At 42.3% G+C, this 25,628-nt stretch overlaps 1 protein-coding gene across 1 annotated transcript in view; it reads right to left on the bottom strand.

Moving 5' to 3' along the window:
• Positions 1-2,530: 2,530 nt before the first annotated feature.
• LOC106562593 (retinaldehyde dehydrogenase 3) overlaps positions 2,531-25,628 on the bottom strand; it is a 30,139-nt gene continuing 7,041 nt past the window's right edge. Inside the window, exons 5-13 of the mRNA XM_045689474.2 lie at positions 22,565-22,626; positions 19,973-20,101; positions 16,475-16,588; positions 15,808-15,910; positions 15,068-15,252; positions 8,381-8,545; positions 5,903-6,060; positions 4,603-4,677; positions 2,531-4,448 (exon numbers count right to left, since the gene is read on the bottom strand). Of these exons, the coding sequence (XP_045545430.1) occupies positions 4,379-4,448; positions 4,603-4,677; positions 5,903-6,060; positions 8,381-8,545; positions 15,068-15,252; positions 15,808-15,910; positions 16,475-16,588; positions 19,973-20,101; positions 22,565-22,626 (1,061 nt within the window). The 3' untranslated portion in view covers positions 2,531-4,378. The remainder of the gene's footprint in view (positions 4,449-4,602; positions 4,678-5,902; positions 6,061-8,380; positions 8,546-15,067; positions 15,253-15,807; positions 15,911-16,474; positions 16,589-19,972; positions 20,102-22,564; positions 22,627-25,628) is intronic.

The following is a 25,628-nucleotide window of genomic DNA, read 5'->3' as shown; positions in this document are numbered from 1 at the left end:
AGAGTGGCCTTTTATTGTCCCCAGCACAAGGTGCAGCTGTGTAATGATCATGCGGTTGAATAAGATTCTTGATATGCCAGACCTGTCAGGTGGATGGATTATCTTGGCAAAGGAGAAATGCTCACTAACAGTGATGTAAACAAATTGTGCACCAAATTTGAGAGAAATAAGCTTTTTGTGCATATGGAACATTTCTGGGATATTTTATTTCAGCTCATGAAACACTGAACCAACACATTACATGTTTTTGTTCAGTGTAATTATTTAGTTTGTGGGCAGTTAGACTTTTTTGGGGCACAGTTAGGTAGCCTGCAATGCTTATGAAAATAATAACTTGTACGCAGATCTTTAGAAATGGTAGGATCAATTGAAAATTGGCACTCCACATGAAAAAGTTTGCCAATCTCCTGCTATAGGCTATATGAAGCCACCCTTGTGCATACAGTGTACTATGACAGTGTCAGTGTCTCATGCGCTTCCTGTCTGAATTATTCGCCAGGGAAGGGAAACATTCTGAGAATATTTAAACATTGTATCAACAAGGTGTCTCTGAGAATATTTAAACATTGTATCAACAAGGTGGCTCTGAGAATATTTAAACATTGTATCAACAAGGTGGCTCTGAGAATATTTAAACATTGTATCAACAAGGTGGCTCTGAGAATATTTAAACATTGTATCAACAAGGTGGCTCTGAGAATATTTAAACATTGTATCAACAAGGTGGCTCTGAGAATATTTAAACATTGTATCAACAAGGTGGCTCTGAGAATATTTAAACATTGTATCAACAAGGTGGCTCTGAGAATATTTAAACATTGTATCAACAAGGTGGCTCTGAGAATATTTAAACATTGTATCAACGAACGAGGCTGTTCGGAGAATATTAAAACATTTTATATAAGCAAGACGGCATCGAGAATATTGATTGCAACATAGCAGCCTACAAAAGGGGCGGCTCGCACATTTCCCCCGGGCCAGCTTGTCTCTCTCTGTCTGATATTATTGCAGTAGTGGCACTGTCTGTGTAGTTAGTAAAGAAACAGCCCTACATCTACACTATAGCTAAATAACTTACCAATATTTAATTACGTTTTGATTGAGGGAGATGGACAAGCAAGACTGACAGAGAGAGAAAGGTGGAAATGCATTATACCAGAGACAGGTATGCTACAGATAGGGATTAGAGATGCAGGCAGAGCAGGATGATGAAATAGGTCTACAGCAAGAAAAGTCAACAATTGTTATTGTATTTGAAGCCAAAAACACATGTATTTTTGGGAAATGCTCTAAATAACAAGTTGTTCAGTTGTGTTTATTTTCATACTAATTAATACATGAAACCAAAATTGCTCTAGCCTACTGGGTAAATGAATGAAAATATCAATTAGGCCTACAGCTATCACAGCCTATATTCTTCTAGCAATAAAATAACTTTTGGTTTCAAATGGTCATCAAAAAGGCAATCACATTACAACAAAGCTTACAAGGCCGAGTTGAAAATGCTGACATCAAATTCAAATGAATCAGCTCACTGCCTTAACGGCTGACTGGCAAAGCAAACTGGCACGGTCTCTGGTTTCTGAAAGTGATACAAACGGACTGACTGGCAAAGGAACCTGCCACTGTGGTCAATCCGATGTCTGCATTGGCCGTGTAGCATTTAAGCTGATATGGCCTCTGCAGAAGTCAGGGCATTCATACTGTGGAGCAAATCAAATCAAACTTATGTCACATAGTGTCATGCAAAACCTGTGTGTGTGTGAGTGAATGAGAGAGAGAGTTATCAGTCAAACTAGTTTAAAGCATTTCTGCTATTTTTTATTTAACAAGTCAGTTAAGAACAAATTCTTATTTTCAATGACGGCCTAGGAACAATGGGTTAACTGCCTTGTTCAGGGGCAGAACGACAGCTTTGTACCTTGTCAGCTCAGGGATTTGATCTTGCAACCTTTCGGTTACTAGTCCAACGCTCTAACCACTAGGCTACCTGCCGCCCATGATAAGACAAGACATGAAATAAATGTTTTTACTAACGTATGATGGGGGTCCCTGGGTCGCCAGTTTACCTGGGAGGGGGTCCCTGGTCAGGAAAAGGTTGAAGACCCTTGATCTCTGCCTGTGTGTTTAATTTCCTTTCGGTTACTGGTCCAACGCTCTAACCACTGGGCTACGCTGCAACTGCCGCTTTGATAACTTTGTCTAGGAAAATGTACATATTTCATTCTGTATTTTAGGTTTGCTTGATGATAATTCTGAACTGTCAATAAATGTGGTATATTTTGCCTTGGACTGTAATGGCATTTGATATAGCAGCACTCAATTACTTAATGACAAGGTTGAGATCTGTGTTCTAAAAGGAAATAAGAATGGATAGACAGACAGAATCCTTCATTTAAAAAAAAAAAAAAAAAAAATACTTGCCCTTTTTAACTAGCAGTTGCTGGTAACCATATTCCAAGAAACTGCTTTTCTCCAAGAGGTGTTACAATCTTATATGTATGACATGAAGATCCAAACGAATCACAAACACATTCCATTTTCTTTTATTTGAAATTTGTATTTAAATATCCATATAAAAAGTGAAAGACTAGCATATGAAACATGAACAGAATTACTTGTTTCCTTGTGGTTTGTTATACATTGTAACATCTCACATATGGTGCATATTGTGACGACAAGGAATGGTTTACCTCCCATTTGAGACATTATTGGAGTACAAATGACTTGTATTTTCAACATAATGGCAGTTTCAGTAGCATTGTTATACCATTAAAAACGGCAATAGGACACAACCCCCATGAATTACCTTATTGAATTAGACTCCGGTTTCCCAGACACAGATTAAAAGCCTAGTGCTTGGAATAAACACAAATCTCAAATGAGAATCTCCATTGAAATGTTTTAGTTTAGGAAACCAGCCCCATATGTATTGCAAAGAAATAGATTCCATCAAACCATTTGCAAAACCTCCTACATTTAGTTCAATAAAACCACAAAGCATACAAAAATCAGGGGTATTGTCACCCAAGGCACAACAATATGTTATAACAGTACTCAGGAGTCAAGACTAGTGCTGCAAAATTCTGTTAACTTTCAGAAAAATCCCAGGTTTTCCAGCAATCCCTGAATCCAACCAGTATTTCTGTGAAACCTGGGAATTTTGGTAAAGTTAGCAAAATGTTTCCACCCTGGTCAAGACCTTATAGATGAGTAAAGTCATACAACTCTGAAAGATATTGTACACAGATCCAAATGCAACAGTGTGAAGTGTTTAAAAGTGTTAGAATGCCAGTTAAGGTTTGCTAGTACAGTACTAGACCTATATATTGTTATTGTAGTGGATTCAAAACATGTCTTTCTTCTGGGCATTAGAAAGTAAAAAAATAAATAAGAGGTAAATATTACCTCGTTTGGAAAGGGAATCAAAATTCATTCCAACATTTGAAAAGGGAGAAAATGCTCCTCAAAATGAGAGAAGAACATTCATATCAGATAACCCCAAAATAAGAAACAAATTTAAAAAATAAAAATACAATTATTCCTCATATTCATCTCTGTACATGAGACCCACATAGATATACATTAGCATAGGCATAAACCGGGCTGCGTTCAGGGTAGTCAAACGTGGAACGTTTCAGATAGAAATGCTATGACTAGTGCTGATGTGGTGATTCCTTATTCTACAAATCAGAGAGGCATGTTTTTTCTACATAATATATTTTTATCTGAATGTTCCACAATCTTGTGTTCTGCCAAAACACGGCCCATGTTCTACTATGGGACTGGTGACAAAGGTCCAAAATTGTACACCACATCTGTTGGCGGGCATTAGTGAAGCTCTGAAGTGCTGTGGTATTGTAAAGGGCTGGGGTGTTCATTAGTGTAATGTGTAGCGAACCGTAGCAATTTCTATTGGACAAATTCAGGTAGGTCCCTCCCATTTCATCCCGTTTGCTTCCAATTGGTTCCTATGAATACACCCCTGGAACAATAGAGCTGTGGGAGGGTCTGAAACTAATAGGGTTTGGCTACGTTCCAATTCACTTCCAGATTGGTCACCTCTCCTTGTCTCCTTTAATTTGCCAAGGAAAGAAAGCCACTTCAAGCCACTGCAGTGTCCCAACACCCTTCGATGGCGTCCTTTCCTTGGCTTTTTCACCTTATGACTTTGACTGATAGGTGAAATAGGCGTTGAATAGGATTTGAGCACAGCACACGGACAAATCAAACTCTTTATGACCAAAGGTGATAAAGGAAAGGAGACAAGAAGATGAGGAAAGGAAGTGGCTTCAGAGTGTTGGGACACAGGCTGAGTTGATGACAGAGTAGGGCTGGGCTGGGCTCCAGCAGTGGTTTGTGGTCTCTCCTGTGTCCCTCACAGCGTCTCAGTCAGTTTGATGGTCACAGCTTTTACCTCAGAGTACTCTGCCAATGCATACTCACCCCTGAGGAATCAAAATACAAAGGTTAATAAATACAAATTAATTTGTATTGTTCTAATCATTCACATTATGTTAAAAATGTTCAAAAGTGTAACGTTAGGGTAAACAAACTAGTAAACCCTTTCATAACACAGTGTTGAAGAGAAGTGACTCTTACAGCTCTCGTCCATTGCCTGACATTTTGTATCCTCCAAATGGTGCCTGGGCATGGAGGGCATTATAGCAGTTTACCCTGAGAGAGAGAGAGAGGCAGAGAGAGAGACAGTGAGAAAGAGAAAGAGCACACGAGAGAGAGACACAGAGAGAGAGGAGAACAAGCAGAGTAATGCATGTTTTCAGTTCCATCCCAGAATTCACCAGAGAAGCGATAGCATGTCATACCCATCCAGTGTCATAACCTTAATTTGTACAATTCTAATGCAGCCCAAACCTCATGTTCTGATGGTCCTACCCTCCTGCCATAACGTAACATAAACGTTCAGACTGAGGTCTATGATCACTCAGGAAACCCTGTTGGTTTAAGGACAGTACAGATTACAGTGCAGATCTCTTCATTCTTCTCTCCCACTCCTTGTCCTCCTCTCACTGCCACACAGAGGAGCTTCGTCTGGGATGCCTACCTATCTACCTGGCTCTATCTTGTGGCCACAAGGTGCAGCCACAGCTGTGTTCTCACATGAAGAGGTATAAGTAGGGGATACGGAGTCAGAGTGAATAGGGAGTACAGTGGTAAAATGCTAATAGAAGTTGTACTGTAGAAAGTAGTAGTTAGCGGCACATGGATTAAATTAATAATAAATTAGTAATGGTACTTGTACTAGTAAGTAAGGAGTAGTGGTTGGCTTTGGGCCAATGGTAACAGTAGTGGTAGCAGTAATATTATTATTACTATTAGTATTACTATTACTATTATTAGTAGTGGTAGTAGTAGTGAGCCTTATTTCAACTAGTCTCTGCAGGAAAGAGGACTAACCATAGAGAATGATAGAGGCCTCTAGTGGCCTAAAGGCTGTATTAGCATGGGAAGCACTATTGAGGGCTTCCACCATTTTAATGTAGTCAACTGGGTTGGACTTCCAACTTCATTGGCTGATCCCTCCTGGTGACCCCGTTGGAGTCATGTCCAACTGGGTCATCAGCCAATCGGGAAGAAACAAATTGACTACTTTAAAATGAAGATAGCCTCAATGGCGCTGCCCATGCTGTCACAGACGCTATAATGGGACAGATACAAAGATGAGTGCTCTCTCTATGGGACTAACCTACAGTATTTATAGGAACTTGTCAGGCATTGCTAATCAATCACTAGCATCCAGTTCTCATCCTTACACTATTTTGGATATTAGTACTACTATTGAATGGTTAGGATGGGAATAGTAGTAGCTAATAGTTGTTGCTGTAGTCATATGTAGTGATACTACCATGGTACCATTGTTCAGGAGTTAACAGTAACCTACCAGACGGTGCCAGTCTCCAGGGTGGCAGACACAGAGAGAGCCCGGTCCAGATTGCGTGTGAACACGGCAGAAGCCAAGCCATACTCCGTACTGTTGGCTCTCTCTATGGCCTCCTGCTGGCTCTTGAAGCGGAATATACACTGGACCGGGCCGAAGATCTGGATGGGGTCATGGAGAAGATTACACGCCCTGTTGAAATGCATCTTTCCTACCGCCCTCCTTTGAAGTAATCCCTGATGTGACATGGCTGGTAGTTGGTAATTGCTTACACCTAACAGTTTGTTGGATCAGTGATTACCTCAAGGAGGAGAGACAGGTATGTTTGTTATGTATTCAAACAGGCCATGGTCAGCAGGAGAAGGATAAAGCAAAGCCTCACAGGCCACAGATGTCAGTTCAATGCCCAATTTGGATTGACTTGGGTTTGATGAATAATGTGAAGAAAATGTTTTATAAAAAAATGCAATGACTTCACTGTTGAACCCTGTCAATGTTGTGTTGTGTCCAAATAAATGTCTGTAAGATCAAGCAGTACCAATCAGAATAGCCTTGGGTCATATTAATAATAATAAAAAACAAGCGTTTGTTATTTGAGAGGTTCAGGTTCCGCCCCGTGTCAGTCCATTTTCTCCCGTTTGGTGTCTAGTGAATACAACCCATAGAGATATGTAGAGGACGTAACATTGCATCTGCCATATTATGGCGTCTGTGGGGGCATGGGTAGTGCCATTGAGGCCATCTCCATTTTTAAGTAGTACATTTTCTTCCTCGACTCATTTGATGAGTTGGTAAACAAACTAAAAGTCTGCATACTTCAAATCCAATCAAATCAAACTTTATTTGTCACAAGCGCTGAATACAACAAGTGTAGACCTTACCGTGAAATGCTTACTTACAAGCCCTCAACCAACAGCGCAGTTCAAGAATAGTTAAAATATTTACCAAATAGACTAAAGTAAAAAATAATAAAAAGTAACACAATAAGAGTAACAATAATGAGGCTATAAATAGCACAATTGGTTGGGAGAATGTAAAACGTCAGCCATGTTCTTCGGCGCCATCTTTTCATCTGCAGTGTGTTGTTTGAACAGGTATAAAGCCAAGGTTGGCAATTTACTGCCACCGATAGTAATGGAATGTTTGTTCACGATTATAATTCGTTTACTGATCCCTCCTGATGACCTGGATGGAATTATGTGATCATTCCTTAACCCATAGGAAGTCCCCCCTAATTGACTACTTAAAAATGGTGAAAGTCCTCAATGGCGCTGCCCATGCTAAAACGGCTTTTGGCCACTAGAGTCCTATCTATTTCTATGATATGATCCTACTTTACCATGACCATAGACTTGGATAGATAGCTCTAATACCACAAAGCCAGTTTTAGCATGGGCAGAGCCATTGAGCACTTTTACCAGTTTAAAGTAGTCAACTGGATGGACCTTTCTATGGGTTAAGGAAGGATCGCAGAATTCTATTTAGGTCAGCAGGAGGGATCAGCCAATTAATGGCAGGTGGCATTAAATCACCAACCTTGGCTTTATGCCTGTTTAGAAAACACACTCCAGGTGGCAGTATACACACTTTCAGTTTGTCTACCGACTCATAGAAGAAGAACATGAATAAATTGACTACTTTCGATTGGAGAAAGATCTACATGGCGCTGGCCATGCTGTCACAGAAGCCATTATGCCACAGATGTAAAGAAGCGCCCTCCATCCATCTCCATGACTATGACCTTGTTTGAACCATGGATATACCATTGTCTGAACCTGCACTTCAACCACACCACCAGAAGATGGCAGTGGTATACAACAAAACTGCCTGGAGCAGTGGTGGCGTTCTCATTTTTATGAATGAAATCACTGTAAAGCCAACATCAGAAACCCCTAGCTCTGGGTAGAAGTTCCCCGTAGACACAGATCACAGATCTAGGATCAGCTTTCCTTCCTCCAATCACAGAACAAAGACACAGTAGGCGGCCATTACGATGCAGAAAAAGTTCAGTTTCCTATTTACAGGTATTATATACAGAGAACAGAATGATCTGCCTGTGGTATATGTAAGCAATAAGGCCAGAGGGAGTGTGGTATATATACCACGGCTAAGGGCTGTTCTTACACGACGCAACGTGGAGTGCCTGGATACAGCCCTTAGTCGTGGTATATTGGCCATATACCACAAACCCCCGAGGTGCCTTATTGCTACTATAAACTGGTTAACAATGTAATCAGAGCAGTAAAAATAAATATTTTATCATACCCGTGGTATACGGTCTGATATACAGTACCACGGCTGTCAATCAGCATTCAGGACTCGAAGCACCCAGTTTATAATGAATATCAGGACAGGTTTCGACTGTTAGAGTCTTCTTCAGGCAGCGTTGTGGTGGACGGATGCATCATCCCCAATCCTAACCTTAACCATCTGACAAGAAAATCACAAAACTGACCATAGATCAGCATTTGGATCTCTCACCTCTTCCTTGGCGATGCGCATATGGTCCTTGACATGGGAGAATACGGTGGGCTGGATGTAGAGGCCTGTGTCATCCATGGCCACGCCCCCACACTCCAGTTTGGCTCCCTCCTTCTTCCCGCTGTCAATCAACTCCAGTATCTTATCAAACTGCTTCTGGTCAATCTGGAGGAACAGGGGAAGATAGGAGATGAGAGGAGATGAGGGAAGAGCGAGAGAGAGAGGGAAAGAGAGAGAGGAGAGCGGGAGGGAGGAGAGTGGGAGGGAGAGAGAGGAGAGCGGGAGGGAGGAGAGTGGGAGGGAGAGAGAGGAGAGCGGGAGGGAGGAGAGTGGGAGGGAGAGAGAGAGGAGAGCGGGAGGGAGGAGAGTGGGAGGGAGAGAGGGGAGAGCGGGAGGGAGGAGAGTGGGAGGGAGGAGATGAGAGAGGGAGGGAGGGAGGGAGGGAGTTGGAGGCAGGCAGGGTGATGTCATTACACAAAAGGTAAAGTAATGGCTATAAAGGGAGTATTCGTTTACACACATCCAAAGCTGGCACAGGAGCAAAAGAAAGAACAGCTAGAAAATAATGGGAGGTTTTCTGCTCCCACCACGAGAGATCTTTAGTGAACCTATACTGATAGCCTACATGGATAGCCAACGGCGTAATGGAAACTACGTTTCTGTCAGAAAAGACCTGAAGGACACGTTCTGTAACTGTCCCACATCTTCTCATGCTGTCAGCTGTAGACTAAAAGTAAAGGACTGAACCCTAATTTGTTGGCTGCATGGTTAACTTGAGATAATATTTGATTGACTTCACTGCATGACTTACATGAATATCTGAGTTAAGCACACAGCTCTCAAGTTACAGATGTAGGATCTTCATTTGATCACTTTTTTGTTACTGAGAATTTTTGTGCACCGCAGGAAATGCAAGCCTTTGGAGTTTTTAAAAGGCTCCTAAAGTTTGTAATTTCCACTTAGAAATGTCAGACTTGATTTGCCCTAACGAAAAATGTATCAATCCCCTACAAAAATGTCCATTAACCAAATCCACATAATAATTCACATTTCCTGTTGCTGCAGGAAAACTGGCTCAAATGAAGATTCTACATCTGTAGGATTTGTTCCAAAGTTGGGATCTGATCTAATCGTGAATAATTGCCAAAGACTCCAACCACCTAAGCCATAGACTGCTACCATCCGGCAAACGATACCCGAGCATCGGCTCTCGGACCAACAGGCTCCAAGGCAGCTTCTACCCCAAAACCATAACACTGCTGAAAAGTCAGACTGCTAAATAGTCAACTAACGGTTCCCAAACTATCTGCACTGACTGTCTTTCACTGACCCTCTGCACACTCACTAGACTATATATACACACACTCACTAGACTACATATACTCACTAGACTACACACACTCACTAGACTATATATACACACACACACACACCTAGATATATACACACACACACACACACTAGACTATATACACACACACTCACTCACTAGACTATATATACACACACCGTATACACACTCACTAGACTATATATACACACACACACACTAGACTATATATACACACACCGTAGACACTCACTAGACTACATACACACTCACTAGACTACATATACTCACTAGACTACACACACACACACTCACTAGACTATATATACACACACACTAGATGTGTATATGTGTATATATATATATATACACACATATACACACACACACACTAGACTATATACACACACACTCACTAGACTATATATACACTCACTAGACTACACACTCACTAGATGTGTATATGTGTATATATATACACACATATACACACACACACACTAGACTATATACACACACACACTCACTAGACTATATACACACACTCACTAGACTATATATACACACACCGTAGACACTCACTAGACTACATATACTCACTAGACTACACACACACTCACTAGACTATATATACACACACACACACACTAGATATATATATACACACACACTCACTAGACTATATACACACACACACTCACTAGACTACATACACACACACTCACTAGACTACATATACTCACTAGACTACACACACTCACTAGACTATATATACACACACACTAGATATATATATACACACACACACTAGACTATATACACACACACTCACTAGACTATATACACACACTCACTAGACTATATACACACACTCACTAGACTATATACACACACACCGTATACACACTCACTAGACTATATATACACACACACTCACTAGACTATATACACACACACACACTCACTATACTATATATACACACACCGTAGACACTCACTAGAATTCACATACACACACCGTAGACACACTCACTAGACTACATATACTCACTAGACTACACACACACTCACTAGACTATATATACACACACACACACACACTAGATATATATATACACACACACACTCACTAGACTATATACACACACACTCACTAGACTACATACACACACACACACACTAGACTACATATACTCACTAGACTACACACACTCACTAGACTATATATACACACACTAGATATATATATACACACACACACACACACACTAGACTATATACACACACACACACTAGACTATATACACACACACTCACTAGACTATATACACACACTCACTAGACTATATACACACACACCGTATACACACTCACTAGACTATATATACACACACACTCACTAGACTATATACACACACACACACACACACTCACTAGACTATATATATACACACACCGTAGACACTCACTAGAATTCACATACACACACCGTAGACACACTCACTAGACTACATATACTCACTAGACTACACACACACTCACTAGACTATATATACACACACTAGATATATATATATATATATATATATATACACATATACACACACACTCACTAGACTATATATACTCACTAGACTACACACACTCACTAGACTATATATATATATATATATATATATATATATACACACACACACACACACTAGATATATATACACACACACCCACTAGACTATATATACACACACCGTATACACACTCACTAGACTATATATATACACACACTCACTAGACTATATACACACACACCATATACACACACTCACTAGACATATATATATATATACACACACCACATACACACTCACTAGACTATATATACACACACCACATACACACTCACTAGACTATATTTACATACCGTAAACACATTCACTAGACTGTATATAAACACCATATATACACTCACACCACAGCATCACTCCCTGTAACGGCTGTCGTCGCAAGAAAACCAAGATGCAGCGGAGGTCGTGGATCCATTATGAATATTTAATAAAATGAACCACTATAAACAAAACATAAAACAGCAACGATAGCAAACAGTCCTGTCTGGTCAAAAACGAACGAGACAGAAAACAATCACCCACAAAACCCAAAGGAAAAATAGGCTACTTATGTGTGACTCCCAATCAGCAACAACGAACTTCAGCTGTGCCTGATTGGGAGCCACACACACGGCCCAAAACAAAGAAATACAAAAACATAGAAAAATGAACATAGAACGCCCACCCAATGTAACATCCTAGCCTAACCAAAATAAAGAACAAAAACCCATCTCTATGGCCAGGGCGTTACACTCCCACACAAATCCCTCACACATTCACATCCCTGTACATAGCTCCACATTGATCTGGTACTGGTACTCCCTGTATATAGCTCCACATTGATCTGGTACTGGTACTCCCTGTATATAGCTCCACATTGATCTGGTACTGGTACTTCCTGTATATAGCTCCACAGTGATCTGGTACTGGTACTCCCTGTATATAGCTCCACATTGATCTGGTACTGGTACTCCCTGTATATAGCTCCACAGTGATCTGGTACTGGTACTCCCTGTATATAGCCTCACATTGATCTGGTACTTGTACTTCCTGTATATAGCTCCACATTGATCTGGTACTGGTACTCCCTGTATATAGCTCCACATTGATCTGGTACTGGTACTCCCTGTATATAGCTCCACATTCATCTGGTACTGGTACTCCCTTTATATAGCTCCACATTGATCTGGTACTGGTACTCCCTGTATATAGCCTCACATTGATCTGGTACTGGTACTCCCTGTATATAGCTCCACATTGATCTGATACTGGTATTCCCTGTATATAGCCTCACATTGATCTGGTACTGGTACTCCCTGTATATAGCTCCACATTGATCTGATACTGGTACTCCCTGTATATAGCTCCACAGTGATCTGGTACTGGTACTTCCTGTATATAGCTCCACATTGATCTGGTACTGGTACTCCCTGTATATAGCTCCACATTGATCTGGTACTGGTACTCCCTGTATATAGCTCCACATTGATCTGGTACTGGTACTCCCTGTATATAGCCTCACATTGATCTGGTACTGGTACTCCCTGTATATAGCTCCACATTGATCTGATACTGGTATTCCCTGTATATAGCTCCACATTGATCTGGTACTGGTACTTCCTGTATATAGCTCCACATTGATCTGGTACTCCCTGTATATAGCTCCACATTGATCTGGTACTGGTACTCCCTGTATATAGCCTCACATTGATCTGGTACTGGTACTCCCTGTATATAGCCTCACATTGATCTGGTACTGGTACTCCCTGTATATAGCCTCACATTGATCTGGTACTGGTACTCCCTGTATATAGCCTCACATTGATATGGTACTGGTACTCCCTGTATATAGCTCCACATTGATCTGGTACTGGTACTCCCTGTATATAGCTCCACATTGATCTGGTACTGGTACTCCCTGTATATAGCCTCACATTGATCTGGTACTGGTACTCCCTGTATATAGCTCCACATTGATCTGATACTGGTATTCCCTGTATATAGCCTCACATTGATCTGGTACTGGTACTCCCTGTATATAGCTCCACATTGATCTGATACTGGTACTCCCTGTATATAGCTCCACAGTGATCTGGTACTGGTACTTCCTGTATATAGCTCCACATTGATCTGGTACTGGTACTCCCTGTATATAGCTCCACATTGATCTGGTACTGGTACTCCCTGTATATAGCTCCACATTGATCTGGTACTGGTACTCCCTGTATATAGCCTCACATTGATCTGGTACTGGTACTCCCTGTATATAGCTCCACATTGATCTGATACTGGTATTCCCTGTATATAGCTCCACATTGATCTGGTACTGGTACTTCCTGTATATAGCTCCACATTGATCTGGTACTCCCTGTATATAGCTCCACATTGATCTGGTACTGGTACTCCCTGTATATAGCCTCACATTGATCTGGTACTGGTACTCCCTGTATATAGCCTCACATTGATCTGGTACTGGTACTCCCTGTATATAGCCTCACATTGATCTGGTACTGGTACTCCCTGTATATAGCTCCACATTGATCTGGTACTGGTACTCCCTGTATATAGCCTCACATTGATCTGGTACTGGTACTCCATGTATATAGCTCCACATTGATCTGGTACTGGTACTCCCTGTATATAGCCTCACATTGATCTGGTACTGGTACTCCCTGTATATAGCTCCACATTGATCTGGTACTGGTACTCCCTGTATATAGCTCCACATTGATCTGGTACTGGTACTCCCTGTATATAGCCTCACATTGATCTGGTACTGGTACTCCCTGTATATAGCTCCACATTGATCTGGTACTGGTACTCCCTGTATATAGCTCCACATTGATCTGGTACTGGTACTCCCTGTATATAGCCTCACATTGATCTGGTACTGGTACTCCATGTATATAGCTCCACATTGATCTGGTACTGGTACTCCCTGTATATAGCCTCACATTGATCTGGTACTGGTACTCCCTGTATATAGCCTCACATTGATCTGGTACTGGTACTCCCTGTATATAGCTCCACATTGATCTGGTACTGGTACTCCCTGTATATAGCCTCACATTGATCTGGTACTGGTACTCCCTGTATATAGCTCCACATTGATCTGGTACTGGTACTTGCTGTATATAGCCTCACATTGATCTGGTACTGGTACTTCCTGTATATAGCTCCACATTGATCTGATACTGGTACTCCCTGTATATAGCTCCACATTGATCTGGTACTGGTACTTGCTGTATATAGCCTCACATTGATCTGGTACTGGTACTTCCTGTATATAGCCTCACATTGATCTGGTACTGGTACTTCCTGTATATAGCTCCATTCTTGTGTATTGTATTGTATTCCTCTTGTGTTACTATTTTATTTTGTATTATTATTTTTAAGCTCTGCATCATTGGGAAAGGTTCAGAAGCAAGCATTTCACTGTAAAGTCCACACCAGTTGTATTCAGCACGTGTGATAAATACAATTGAATACTGTATACAGTCTGTTGCCCCATTTTTTAGCATTTTGCTGTAAGTTGACATATTTGAGATGCTTTTCTACTGGCAGTATCACAGACACAATGACTAGGGGTTGTGGAGTTTGGACGGCTTGCTCTGTATCAGTGGAGACTTTCTGACAAACTGTGTCTGCTCTGCTATCCAAACACCTGTCTGAGAGGCGCCAGAAGAAAATAAAGAAAAGAGAGGGGGAGAGGAGGAGAGAAAAGAAAAGGGGAGAGGAGGAGAGAAGAGACACCTGTGGTCCGTGTGATGTACGTGGGTCCAGGGGGTCTCCTATGACGATACTCTTGGCACTCTCAACGCTGCGGCGTACAAACTCCTCATAGATCTGTTCCTCCACGAAGACACGCGACGCGGCCGTGCAGCACTGGCCCTGGTTGAAGAAGGCTCCCTTTTGGGTCTCCTCCACTGCCAACTGCACTGTTAGTGAACATAGGAGAGATGCTGACGAAGGCTGTCGCCAAATGCCTTAAAGTCCCTCAGAGTAATAACATAACAATTGGCCACATCTTCCCTGAGGGCAAGATTTGGCATGATAAAGACATCATTTTCTGGTTGTAAACTTGGTTTCTGGTCGTATAGACATCAGATAACAAGATTAGAACCAGGTAAATATGTATTTTTCTGGTCACAAACACATTTAAAAGAAACCCTGTCACTTTACAGCCTGTATACAACCTGACCACGACGTCTTCAGAGACGTCGTAAAGACGTCATTGCAACCAGTTTTGCCCGCTGGGTTATCATGTTATATTATTGATATTTTGGATAGGCTAGGAGCCACGATGACACAATGTCCGTCACGATAACCATCACACAGTTCGCAATCTGTCTCGATCTCTATTGCTTACAGGCACACTGTTGATCACACACACTGTGTCAAAGGCCTTTCCTCTGCGCCTAGCAGAGCTGCTGTCTTTGTTCTCCCTCTCTGCCTTGTTGGTTTAGTAGAGAGACAGAAACCACATCACTTACAGTCTGAGTCAGCAAAGACAATGCAGGGGTTCTTCCCACCCAGCTCCAGGGTCACTCTTTTCAGATTACTCTTTGCTGCGGCCTGTTTGATCAACTGGCCTACCTGGGGAGACAAACAGGGTGGGGACGGATCACAGGGGGAAGTCATATAACAATGTGTCATATGGCACATTCAGTTCAAACAAATACTTTAAAAAAATGTATATTGGGATTTGGTAGGGCACGAGGGACTGGTATCGGTGAGACAGATTGTTAATGAAAGCATGTACTGCATGCCGAAATGAGAGAGATACCAACATTTTAAACAAGTGTCAAATAAATGTGACATTTATTATAAAACCCTCAGTATATTTCTGAACATTTAGTGTGTTTCTTTTACAATCCTGTACCCCACTTAGCTTTGAAAAATCATTTATATTCAGCCTTGGGTTCAAATAGTATTTGTTTCCTTTAGATAATTTAGCTGCATTTGATTGAGCTTGTCTGGCACAAAAGTGCAAACCCCGCCCATCTGACACTCCAGGCAGACTACTTGAAAGAAAAATACTACTTGAACCCAGGTCTGTTCATTTGGGAACAGATAGTGAACAGTTACAAAAAAACACAATACTCCAACCAGTTGCCCCGTTCCTTCCAGCATTATGCATACTTCCAAACATGCACGTACCTTTGTAGAACCCGTGAATGCCACTTTGTCGATGCCCATGTGGCTAGCAATGGCTGCGCCTGCTGTGGGGCCGAACCCTGGCACGATGTTCACCACTCCGGGGGGGAAACCAGCCTATCATGGCAACCCGACGACGAATGTTAGTGATCAGAACCATGTGCAAGGGAATAAGGTACACTACTCACTACTTCTTAACCCAGTCAACATGGATGAGTTAAAGATGCATTACACTTTTAAAACCCATGTTGTGGGACATGGTTTCACCTTAACATTAGACTACTCTTAAGGTCTGGAAATATAGGACAAACTTTCATTTATGAGTGAAATGTCCCTTTAAGGAGCACAGTGTGTGAGTATGAGAGAGTTACTCTGGGAATTTCACCAGGTGCTTTTTATTTTATATATATATATAATAAATAAGTATTTTTTTCTGTTCAATTTCCATTGTCGTCTTTGATTGGCTGAACAACTCTCCTATACCCAATGATTAGAAGCAGAACTCTGGTCTTTCCCTTTAAAAATCATTACTGTCGACATGATAAAAGCAAACTGGTCTAATCACATAAGACCAGGGCTTTTCTCTGGGTATAAAACAGCCCGGGATCATTTGGACTAATGGCCGGTAAGAGAAGCCAAATAGGTTTGAAACCAAATGTCTCATAACCTGCGAGGCACTACTACAGTCTCATTTCATACTGTACACACACACACAAAGGCATGCACTGACAAACAAACACACACACATCAGCACACACACACACACACACACACACACACACACACACACACACACACACACACACCTGTATTGGTGGGGTAATCCCCGGCCTTTGATGTAGGATCTACGTTGAAGACCTTGATATTTGTTCTCCTGAGCCCCAACATGAGGAGCAGAGTAAAGGGAAAGATCAAGATGTTTGTAATAGAGAAGGGAAAAGGAGGGGGAGGAGAGGAGAGGAGAGGATGAGGAAAGATGAAGATTGGGGAGAGAAGAAGAGAGGGAGGGGAGGGGAGGAAAAGGACAGGACAGAAGAGGAGAGGAGAGGAGAGGATGAGGAGAGATGAGAGGATAGGGGAGAGAAGAGGAGAGGGAGGGGAGGAAAAGGACAGGACAGGACAGAAGGGGAGAGGAGAGGAGAGGAGGATGAGGAAAGATGAGAGGATTGGGGAGAGAAGAAGAGAGGGAGGGGAGGGGAGGAAAAGGACAGGACAGAAGAGGAGAGGAGAGGATGAGGAGAGATGAGAGATGAGAGGATAGGGGAGAGAAGAGGAGAGGGAGGGAGGGGAGGAAAAGGACAGGACAGATGGGGAGAGGAGAGGAGAGGAGAGGAGAGGAGAGGAGAGGAGAGGAGAGGAGAGGAGAGGAGAGGAGAGGAGAGGAGAGGAGAGGAGCGGAGAGGAGAGGAGAGGAGAGCAGGGGAGGGGAGGGAGGGAGGGAGAGGATAGGAGAGATAGAGGAGAGGAGAGATAGAGGGGAGGAAAGGAGAGGAGAGCAGGGGAGGGGAGGGGAGAGGAGAGATAGAGGGGAGGAGAGGAGAGCAGGGGAGGGGAGGGAGGGAGAGGATAGGAGAGATAGAGGAGAGGAGAGATAGAGGGGAGGAAAGGAGAGGAGAGCAGGGGAGGGGAGGGGAGAGGAGAGATTGAGGGGAGGAAAGGAGTGTAGAGCAATGGAGGGGATGGGAGAGGAGAGATAGAGGGGAGGAAAGGAGAGGAGAGCAGGGGAGGGGAGGGGAGAGGAGAAGGGTCTATAGTTTGACCTCAGGTGAGTCTCCTGGTCAACAGACGTAATAGTCAATGTGTCCTGAGGAGGACCAATAGATTGCCTGTTGTTTTTCTGTCCCGTTATAAAGGATAGTTGCATATAATATCTATCTTCATTGCAATGCAGGATTCTCCAAATCCGATCACGGAGAGCTACAGAGAGTGCAGGCTTTACTTCCAATCCAACACGGACACACCTGACTGTTCCAAATAATCAACCAATCCAACACGGACACACCTGACTGTTCCAAATAATCAACCAATCCAACACGGACACACCTGACTGTTCCAAATAATCAACCAATCCAACACTGACACCTGACTGTTCCAAATAATCAACCAATCCAACACGGACACACCTGACTGTTCCAAATAATCAACCAATCCAATACGGACACACCTGACTGTTCCAAATAATCAACCAATCCAACACTGACACCTGACTGTTCCAAATAATCAACCAATCCAACACGGACACACCTGACTGTTGCAAATAATCAACCAATCCAACACGGACACACCTGACTGTTCCAAATAATCAACCAATATAACACTGGCACACCTGACTGTTCCAAATAATCAATCAATCTAATACTGGCACACCTGACTGTTCCAAATAATCAACCAATCTAACACTGACACACCTGACTGTTCCAAATAATCAACCAATCCAACACTGACACACCTGACTGTTCCAAATAATCAACCAATCCAACACTGGCACACCTGACTGTTCCAAATAATCAACCAATCCAACACGGACACACCTGACTGTTCCAAATAATCAACCAATCCAACACTGACACCTGACTGTTCCAAATAATCAACCAATCCAACACGGACACACCTGACTGTTCCAAATAATCAACCAATATAACACTGGCACACCTGACTGTTCCAAATAATCAATCAATCTAATACTGGCACACCTGACTGTTCCAAATAATCAACCAATCTAACACTGACACACCTGACTGTTCCAAATAATCAACCAATCCAACACTGACACACCTGACTGTTCCAAATAATCAACCAATCCAACACTGGCACACCTGACTGTTCCAAATAATTAACCAATCCAACACTGGCACACCTGACTGTTCCAAATAATCAACCAATCCAACACTGGCACACCTGACTGTTCCAAATAATCAACCAATCCAACACGGACACACCTGACTGTTCCAAATAATCAACCAATCCAACACTGGCACACCTGACTGTTCCAAATAATCAACCAATCCAACACGGACACACCTGACTGTTCCAAATAATCAACCAATCTAACACTGACACACCTGACTGTTCCAAATAATCAACCAATCCAACACGGACACACCTGACTGTTCCAAATAATCAACCAATCCAACACTGACACCTGACTGTTCCAAATAATCAACCAATCCAACACTGACACCTGACTGTTCCAAATAATCAACCAATCCAACACTGACACCTGACTGTTCCAAATAATCAACCAATCTAACACTGACACACCTGACTGTTCAAAATAATCAACCAATCTAACACTGACACACCTGACTGTTCCAAATAATCAACCAATCCAACACTGACACACCTGACTGTTCCAAATAATCAACCAATCTAACACTGACACACCTGACCATTCCAAATAATCAACCGATCACAGCCCCTTCAGTCTGCACCATGCTCACCCAGTATAGCTCTTCAGCAACGGAGTTGGAGGCCCCTGTTGTTCCTAAAAGTTTCTCTCACCTCTTTGATGAGAGATCCTAGGTGCAGGGCTGTGAGAGGGGTCTGCTCGGCTGGCTTGATGACCACAGTGTTACCACAGCACAGCGCCGGGGCCACCTTCCACATGAACATCAGCAGGGGGAAGTTCCACTAGGAGACACAAAACAAGTGTATATTTGACAGGCAGGTTGAAAACTTAAAGGGATAGTTCACTCAAAAACGATCTTTTAGTATTTTCTTCATTAGTCCAGTGTTAATATGATCCCTTTATTTGTTGCATGTCAGCAGCCAAGTTTTCAAGATATAGCTCTTTCAGTACAGAGATGTACTATGATGATTTGATTAGAGAGCAAATCAAGACCGCTGTGCTGTCATCCTATAAAGTGATGATTCAAACAATCTGCTTCGAAAACCTCTCTTCTCTCTGCCCTGTTATTTTCCCTACAGAGAACTTAATGAAATAAATGAACAAATAACCAGACCCTCAAACACAAATTAGACAGCAAACGCGTGTAAGAATCCTAATGTTTACTGTTTAAGCATTGTTAACTTTTACAATGCTTTGGATACAGCCGCCACAATTAGGGATTTTTTGGGATGTGTAACCCAAAATACAAGCTTCCTGTTTTTCCTAAGCGATGACTCATGGTCTGCGTGAGTGCCAGTTGTGCTTTTAGTAATTACACGACGTCCTTCAGTATAAATTTCATTTTGATGATATAATCTCCCATGTCGAACAACAGCCTGCTTGTTCCTTTGTTGCCGGAGCAACATAAGAAGTTATATACTTATGCTAGCAGAGAAAGCCCATCGGCCGCATTCAGTCAGTCAAAATGTAGGAATAGAAATGATACCCCAGTCTGGTCTAGACTCTAGTGAACACGGTGCAATGTGATAGCCTTTACTCTAACCTACATGGACCACTATACCACCCCAAGCTTTCTGACAATGTTATAATCAAAAAGGAAATATGGATGTGTTTTTGGATCTGCAAGGGTGCATCCTAAATTACACCCTATTCGCCATATAGTGGGGGTCCCTGGTCATAAGTAGTGCCCTATATAGGGAGCCTGGTGCCATTTGGGACGTAGCCTTAATGTATAGTTGTAAACAGTCATGTTCCTGTAACGGTACACTTCAGTTGGATTTAGAGAGAGAATGCTTTGTGAAGAAAGGTAGAGATTAGGATTAGATTTCCAGTACATGTCCAGGATTTAATTTCACCCTCAGATGGAGTTGAAGTTGGAACCTTAGGTAAAATACAGTTTACTGCGACCACTTACAAACATTATTTTTAAAGACCAATCCAAACTCAAAGCTTAATTTTTGTATCATTCCAAATAAAGTTGCATTTACCTCAAAATGCACTTTCAAGAAAGATCTTACCTGAGAATATAATGGGATAATTTACTCTAATGCATTCCAAATGGAACCCTATTCCCTATATAGTGCACTACAGCCTATAATGCTCAGTCAAATGTAGTGCACTATAGCCTGTAGTGCTCAGTCAAAAGTAGTGCACTACAGCCTATAGTGCTCAGTCAAAAGTAGTGCACTACAGCCTATAATGCTCAGTCAAAAGTAGTGCACTACAGCCTATAATGCTCAGTCAAATGTAGTGCACTATAGCCTATAGTGCTCAGTCACAAAAGTAGTGCACTACAGCCTATAGTGCTCAGTCAAAAGTAGTGCACTACAGCCTATAGTGCTCAGTCAAATGTAGTGCACTACAGCCTATAGTGGTCAGTCAAAAAGTAGTGCACTATGTAGGTACTAGGGTGCCATTTGGGGCGCAGACTGATTGAACTATCTGGTTATTGCTGCAGCTCTACTGATCTATGACTGTCAACACGCATGCTAAGAGTTATATTTCTGTATGTGCCAGGGACACGTAATGCCCTTGGTGCTGAGGCACACAACAATATGGTTTTTGGGGTGACAGCACTGACAGTAAAAAGCATGATGAACGGCTCTTGTGTTGGCACAGAAACACACACACACACACACACACACACACACACACACACACACACACACACACACACACACACACACACACACACACACACACACACACAGACACAGACACAGGCACGCACGCACGCACGCACGCACGCACGCACACACACACACACACGCACACTCACGATAACATCCTCCCTTGTCTCTAGAATAAAGGAGGGTATTGGTGCGTCCATCACTATCGTAAATGTCCAACAGTCTGCTGTACTGTAGGCCTGTACTGTATCTGTGTCCCATGGTTATCGTCTGTGGGGATTCTGTTACAGTGAAGGTAAACTCACTGCACTGTACACCTCAGACACTGTACACCTCAGACACTGTACACCTCTGGTCGTTGGGTGGGTGGGTGGCTGGGTGGCTGGGTGGGTGGCTGGGTGGGTGGCTGGGTGGGTGGGTGGCTGGGTGCATGCGTGTGTACGCATGCATCTTTCAGTCAATGTAGGTCAAATTGACCACTTCTATTTGCCAAGTCATTGTGTTTAGCTGTTGTACAGCAGTAGCATGTGTTTAGTACTTGTTCACACCCTGCCAGCAGATTCTACATGTATTATTATTACAGAGTCACAAACACAAAACACTGGTCTGACTTACTGGGATGATGGCTCCACACACACCTATGGGCTCATGTCTGGTGAAACACATAAACGTGTCATCTGGAAAACAACAACACAACAACAAGAGACTCATTATCAATCTCTCTCCACTCCAAATGACATATTACTTCAGGTTTAGAGTCTGTTTGAATGTGGCATCCTTTCCCATTTATTTAGTTTAAAGTCTGTTTAAATGTGGCATCCTTTCTCATTTATTAAGTTTAAAGTCTGTTTAAATGTGGCATCCTTTCTCATTTATTTAGTTTAAAGTCTGTTTAAATGTGGCATCCTTTCTCATTTATTAAGTTTAAAGTCTGTTTAAATGTGGCATCCTTTCCCATTTATTTAGTTTAAAGTCTGTTTAAATGTGGCATCCTTTCTCATTTATTTAGTTTAAAGTCTGTTTAAATGTGGCATCCTTTCCCATTTATTTAGTTTAAGTATGTTTAAATGTGGCATCCTTTCCCATTTATTTAGTTTAAAGTCTGTTTAAATGTGGCATCCTTTCCCATTTATTTAGTTTAAGTATGTTTAAATGTGGCATCCTTTCCCATTTATTTAGTTTAAGTATGTTTAAATGTGGCATCCTTTCTCATTTATTCAGTTTAAAGTCTGTTTAAATGTGGTATCCTTTCCCATTTATTTAGTTTAAGTATGTTTAAATGTGGCATCCTTTCTCATTTATTCAGTTTAAAGTCTGTTTAAATGTGGCATCCTTTCTCATTTATTTAGTTTAAAGTCTGTTTAAATGTGGCATCCTTTCTCATTTATTTAGTTTAAAGTCTGTTTAAATGTGGCATCCTTTCCCATTTATTTTGCTACATCAACCATTTGCATTTTCGAAATGATGGTGAAAAATATCCTTATTAAAGTCTCCATATAAACGGGGAGCACACAGTCATGTTCCCCCTCTGCCCGTCCTAAAAGTCCCTGTGCCTTGCTACTCACATGGCTGAAAGTCCTGTTTAATAGAAGGAAATAGAGCGGGCAGATACAGAGACCCCAATAACCAGACTATTAAGCCTATTGTTTGGAGTGAAATGTCACCCTTGACCTTCTTGGAATGGAGGGGCAATTAAAAGCGTCCCCCATCTCTAACCCCTCCCCCCCCAGGGCGGGGGGAATGCAATGTCCCACCCTCCTCTTTGTCTGTAGTAGTCAACTGGCTTTTTAGGGTAAATACAGTCGAACTATAAATAAGTTAAGTTGGAATGTTTATGCGATAGACTTGACCTTAAACTACTCTGTTCAGCAGAATGTACTTACTTGGGGTGTTGTGGGTACTAAAGGTTTGTTAAAACCCTGCACAAACAACTGTGGTTACAACATGTTAGTGTGCCATGTTGCACATACGTTGCAGCAATTGTTCCACCAATAGTCTACTGTGGTGCAACCAAACTTTTTAGTGCCCTCAACTCTAACAGCACAACTCTTAAGGTAGTCCGACATAAAACAAAGACAGGAAACTGTCTATTATAAAAATACATGTATAATACTGCACAGTAACATGAATTTACACCAACACAAGACATTCCAAAATCCTTTTTCACTACTGTACCACAGTATCTGTGCAACTAAGGTCCACCCTTCTGACATAGCAACTAGCGGGAACAACTTACTCACTCCAGTGCTGCCTTAATGACACCCTATTCCCGATATAGTGCTCTACTTTTGGCACCTTTCTTCCTTCCGTGACATTTTGCATGATCCCCCTCCACTTCCACACACGGACATGTCAAAAGCCCAGCTGATAGCCTAGATAACGGGTTCAATCTGACAGTCTCACTCCGGGACTCTGACCTTGTCTTGTTTCTTCTATTGATGTATGTGGTGATTACAGCCAGACAGACTCCTACACACCCAGGATCCATTATCTCCCTGTGTCCTGGGTGAGCCCACTCATCCCACACTTTACAGCTTATCAAAGGTTCCATTTCCATAGTCAGGGGAGTGGACATGGGATGTACAGTAGAGTACAGGGAATTAGACTGTGTCCCAAATGGCACCCTATTTCCTATGTAGTGTACTACTTTTGAGCAGTGCACCTTTGCTTATTTAGGCCCAGAGCGGGTTTTTTTGTGTGTTTTTTTTAAGGAGAGAGGAATTCCAAACTCCTTTGGTATTTGTATTATTTTCATGACAGGTTAGGAGTAGAGAGACAGAGTAGAGAGAGCAGAAACCAGCAGCCCCATCTCAGGGGGTATTATATGGTTCTAAAGGTGAGAGTGTTACCTGCTCAACCAGACTCCGGGCCAAGGCCCAGAGCTGTTTCTTAGTCACCAAGTTGCTACTGGCAGGTAGAGGAGTGACTATATACATACTATTATACCAGGGGATAGTCACCTTAGTCTGGGAGTTGTTCCTGACAGGTAGAGGAGTGACTTATACAGACTATTATACCAGGGGATAGTCACCTTAGTCTGGGAGTTGTTCCTGACAGGTAGAGGAGTGACTTATACAGACTATTATACCAGGGGATAGTCATCTTAGTCTGGGAGTTGCTACTGACAGAGGCTGATAGAGGAGAGGGCCTTGCAGATATCTACAAAAGGAAAATAATGATCTAAGTCAGTGACTTGCTCCTGATACAGAGAGCGGTAAGAGGATAAAGGAGAGGAGACAGAAGAGACGAGAGAAGAGAGGAGAGAGTAGAGCAAAGAGGAGAGAGGAGAGGAGAGGAGAGGAGAGGAGAGGAGAGGAGAGGAGAGGAGAGGAGAGGAGAGGAGAGGAGAGGAGAGGAGAGGAGAGGAGAGGAGAGGAGAGGAGAGGAGAGGAGAGGGAGAGAGAGAGAGAGAGGGGAGAGAGAGAGAAGAGAGGAGAAAGGAGAGAGAAGAGAGAAGAGAGGAGAGAAGAGAGGAGAGAAGAGAGGAGTGAGGAGAGAAGAGAGGAGTGAGGAGAGAAGAGAGGAGAGAAGAGAGGAGAGAGGAGAGGAGAGGGGGGGCTAACTCAGAGGCGTTGATCAGGCACTGATCTGGAGTGTCTGATTCTCAGCTAATCCCGACACAGACTGTTGCACCTCGCTGATTACCATCAGCCCCCTCTTCCTCTTCCTTTGTCCTCGC

This window comes from Salmo salar, chromosome 11, assembly GCF_965601325.2.
Source record: "Salmo salar chromosome 11, fSalSal1, whole genome shotgun sequence".
Lineage (NCBI taxonomy): Eukaryota > Metazoa > Chordata > Actinopteri > Salmoniformes > Salmonidae > Salmo > Salmo salar.
This window is presented reverse-complemented; position numbering and strand designations above follow the sequence as displayed.